The 2,999-nt window shown below is 56.7% G+C and overlaps 1 protein-coding gene across 1 annotated transcript in view; it reads left to right on the forward strand.

Moving 5' to 3' along the window:
* The first annotated feature begins 440 nt into the window (after positions 1-440).
* GFY (golgi associated olfactory signaling regulator) overlaps positions 441-2,999 on the forward strand; it is a 3,591-nt gene continuing 1,032 nt past the window's right edge. Inside the window, exons 1-2 of the mRNA XM_008049178.1 lie at positions 441-525; positions 1,594-2,727. Of these exons, the coding sequence (XP_008047369.1) occupies positions 1,608-2,727 (1,120 nt within the window). The 5' untranslated portion in view covers positions 441-525; positions 1,594-1,607. The remainder of the gene's footprint in view (positions 526-1,593; positions 2,728-2,999) is intronic.

Genomic DNA, 2,999 nt, shown 5'->3' on the forward strand with positions numbered 1-2,999 from the left:
GGCCACCGCAGCCTCGACCTGCTGGACTCAGGCAATTCTTCCACCTCAACCTTCCAACCAGCTGGACCTACAGGCATGTGCCACCGTGCCCAGCTAATTTTATTTATTTATTTATTGAAGAGATGAGGTCTCACCAAGTTGCCCAGGCTGGTCTCAAAACCCTGGGCTCAGGCAATTCTCTCGCCTCGGCCCCCCAAAGTGCTGGGATTATAGGCATGAGTCACAGTGCCCGGCCCAGGACCCCTGATTTCAAGGGGAAGACAGTTTGGGCCACCTCCCTCCACTAGATCATCCAGCCCCTAACTCTCTTCCCTACCCCCAGAGACAATGCCCTTTATGTCTGTCCCTTTAAGAACCTAAGCCTGTCGCTAGGCTCCCAGCATCCCCTGGGAGGGAGTCAGGTGCATCACCTGTGTGCCCCTGAGACCCTACTTCCCACAACCCGCAGGGAGACATTCTGCATCATTTGCTGCTTGCTGCATCCAACTGTGCTCACCTGCTGTCATCTTGGACACCACTGAGCAGGTAAGAGACCCCAGGACTCCAAGCATTCCTGCCCCATCAAAGTGTCTGTCATGTCCACCTCCATCTGACCACAGACCTATGCATCTCTGCCCAGACTAGCCCCCTGGGATGCTGGAATCCTAGCTCCATCTTCATTAAACAGAGAGACCTGACAGTTCTGCCTATGGCTCTCTCCTCTGCCCCCTCCCCCCAGACTGAGAAGGTCAGACCCCCAGGCCCCTATTTCTGGAGGACTCAGGGCTTCCAATCCCCTTCTAACTGAAACTCAAGAGCTCAAGACTCCCGTCTCCTTTCCCCCCTGTAATCCAGCACCCGCCAAGCCTTGCCCCCTCAAAATTCTAGTCATTGAGGCCAAGGGCAGTGTCTCATGCCTGTAATCCCAACACTTTGGGAGGTGGAAATGGGAGGATCACTTGAGGCCAGGAGTTTGAGGCCAGTCTGAACAATATAGGGTGAACATGTCTCTATTTAAAATAAAACAAAGGAAAAAATAAAAATTCGAGGCATCTGAACTTCCAGGCTTCTCCTCTCTAAGGAACCGGGAACTTAGACCCTCAGCCCCCTCACCCGGTGAGGCCTGGAAAACTGAACCCCCAGCAACCTTCTTGCCCAAGCCTGAGTCTTCCTCCTCCTTCGAATCCAGGAATCCAGCCCCAGCCTTCCCTTCTGAGCCTCCTCTAGTGTAAACAACTGTTGAGTCAAGGTGTCCCGGGGGCCTCGGAGAGGAAGGTGATCCCATGTCCCCTCGGAGGTCTGACACCCCCCAAAGACGAGGCTGAGGAGGTCTGGGGGCCTGAAGAGGTGGCCTCTTTCCCAATTTTTCTAGGACTTCTCCGTGAAACAGTTAAGTCTCCCCAGAAGCCACGCCTCAGTCTCCCCTGGCTACCCACTACTATGGCCCACAGCCTCTGGGAGTTGCAGTTGGCTTACCTGCCTTCCCCTGGAGCCAAGCTGGGCCCCTGGAGCGGGCCACCTGCGGCCGGTGGGCGTGGCCTCCTGTAGTGGGTGGGTGCTCCAAGGAGCCTTCGGCCTTAACCTCTTGGCTCTCGCTCCTCCCCAACCCCACAGCTGTAGGAAGAGCTATGAAGTCATTCAACCTGATCCTCTTCCTCCTCGCTGGACTGGGATCCAAGGCTGCCCCCTCAGCCCCTCTGCCTTTGGCCTCCGACTTTCCGGGAATGGGCCACCCCTCTGAAATCTTACATCCTGCTTTTGAAAATTCCACTGGAGATCAGCCTAACCCGGAATTCCCTGGGAATGTTTATCCTGAGCCCTCAAAGAAACCTCATGCAATTTCCCTCGAGGCCTCCCTCCTTGACTTCACCGAGACCCCCAATCCTGACCTCCAAGACACCCCACACCCAGAGTCTCCTGGAACCCCCAAGGCTGACCCACTCACAACCTCAATATCAGAATCCCTGGACACCCCCAAAACTAACGCCTCCAAAAAAACTCACCCAGAGCCTTCTGAGGCCCCCAACCCTAATCCCTCTAAAACTTCACACCCAGAATTTCCTGAGACCCCAAACACTAACCCTATGCAAACTACACATCAAGAATCCCCAGAGAGTCCCAAACTTAATGCCACTGAAATCTCACATGCAGCAATCTCCAAGACCCCAAATCCTGACCCCACCAAGACCCTTGACCCCAAATCTCCAGAAACCCATGACCCTGACATCACAGAGACCCCAAATTCTGAATTTCCCCAGACCCTCCATCCTGACCCTACTGAGACCTCCCACCCAGAATCCCACGTGACCCACGACCCCATCCGGACTGAAATTTCCCAAACAGAATTTCCCACAACCCACTACCAAAGTGCAACAGATGTTTCCATGACCTCTGACCCTGAAACCTCCGCTAGTCTTTACCCAGAAACGCCTGCACCCTTCAAGGATGAAGCTACTGCCCTAAATGAGCTGCCCCCGAATCCCAAACCAGAAACCCTTGCAACTACCCAGGCTGCTTCCCCTGAATTGCTGGTCTCAGACTCTCCAGGAACCACTGAGCTGAGGGCTCCCCAGAACTCTAGCCCTAAGGATCCTGACACCCCTGCTTCCTCAGTCCGGATTGCAGGCCCTCCTGCTCTTCCAGGGCCCCCCAATCAGCTGGCCTCTGCCACTCTGCGGGCCTCCCAGCAGCGCAGTGGAGGTGAGAGCGTCAACACCATCATCGTGGTGGAACGAGTGAAGGAGACAGGTGAGGGGCAGGCAGCAGGACTTCCGGGTCTGAGGGGGGAAGAGGCTAGAGGGCCTGGACTCCGGGAGCGAGGGAGGAGGGGCTGGGGCCTGGACCCCTGGTCCGAGGGAGGAGGAGGCTGAGGGAGGAGGGGCAGGGGGCCTAGACTCCTGGGTCAGAGGGAGGAGGGGCTGGGGCCTGGCCTCCCGGGCCTGAGGGAGGAGGAGGCTGGGAGGCCTGGACTCCTGGGTCTGAGGGAGGAGGGGTCTGGCTCCTGGTCTGAGGGAGGAAGA

Source organism: Carlito syrichta, unplaced genomic scaffold, assembly GCF_000164805.1.
Source record: "Carlito syrichta isolate Samal-C Ts95f unplaced genomic scaffold, Tarsius_syrichta-2.0.1 Scaffold130655, whole genome shotgun sequence".
NCBI classification, from domain to species: Eukaryota; Metazoa; Chordata; class Mammalia; order Primates; family Tarsiidae; genus Carlito; species Carlito syrichta.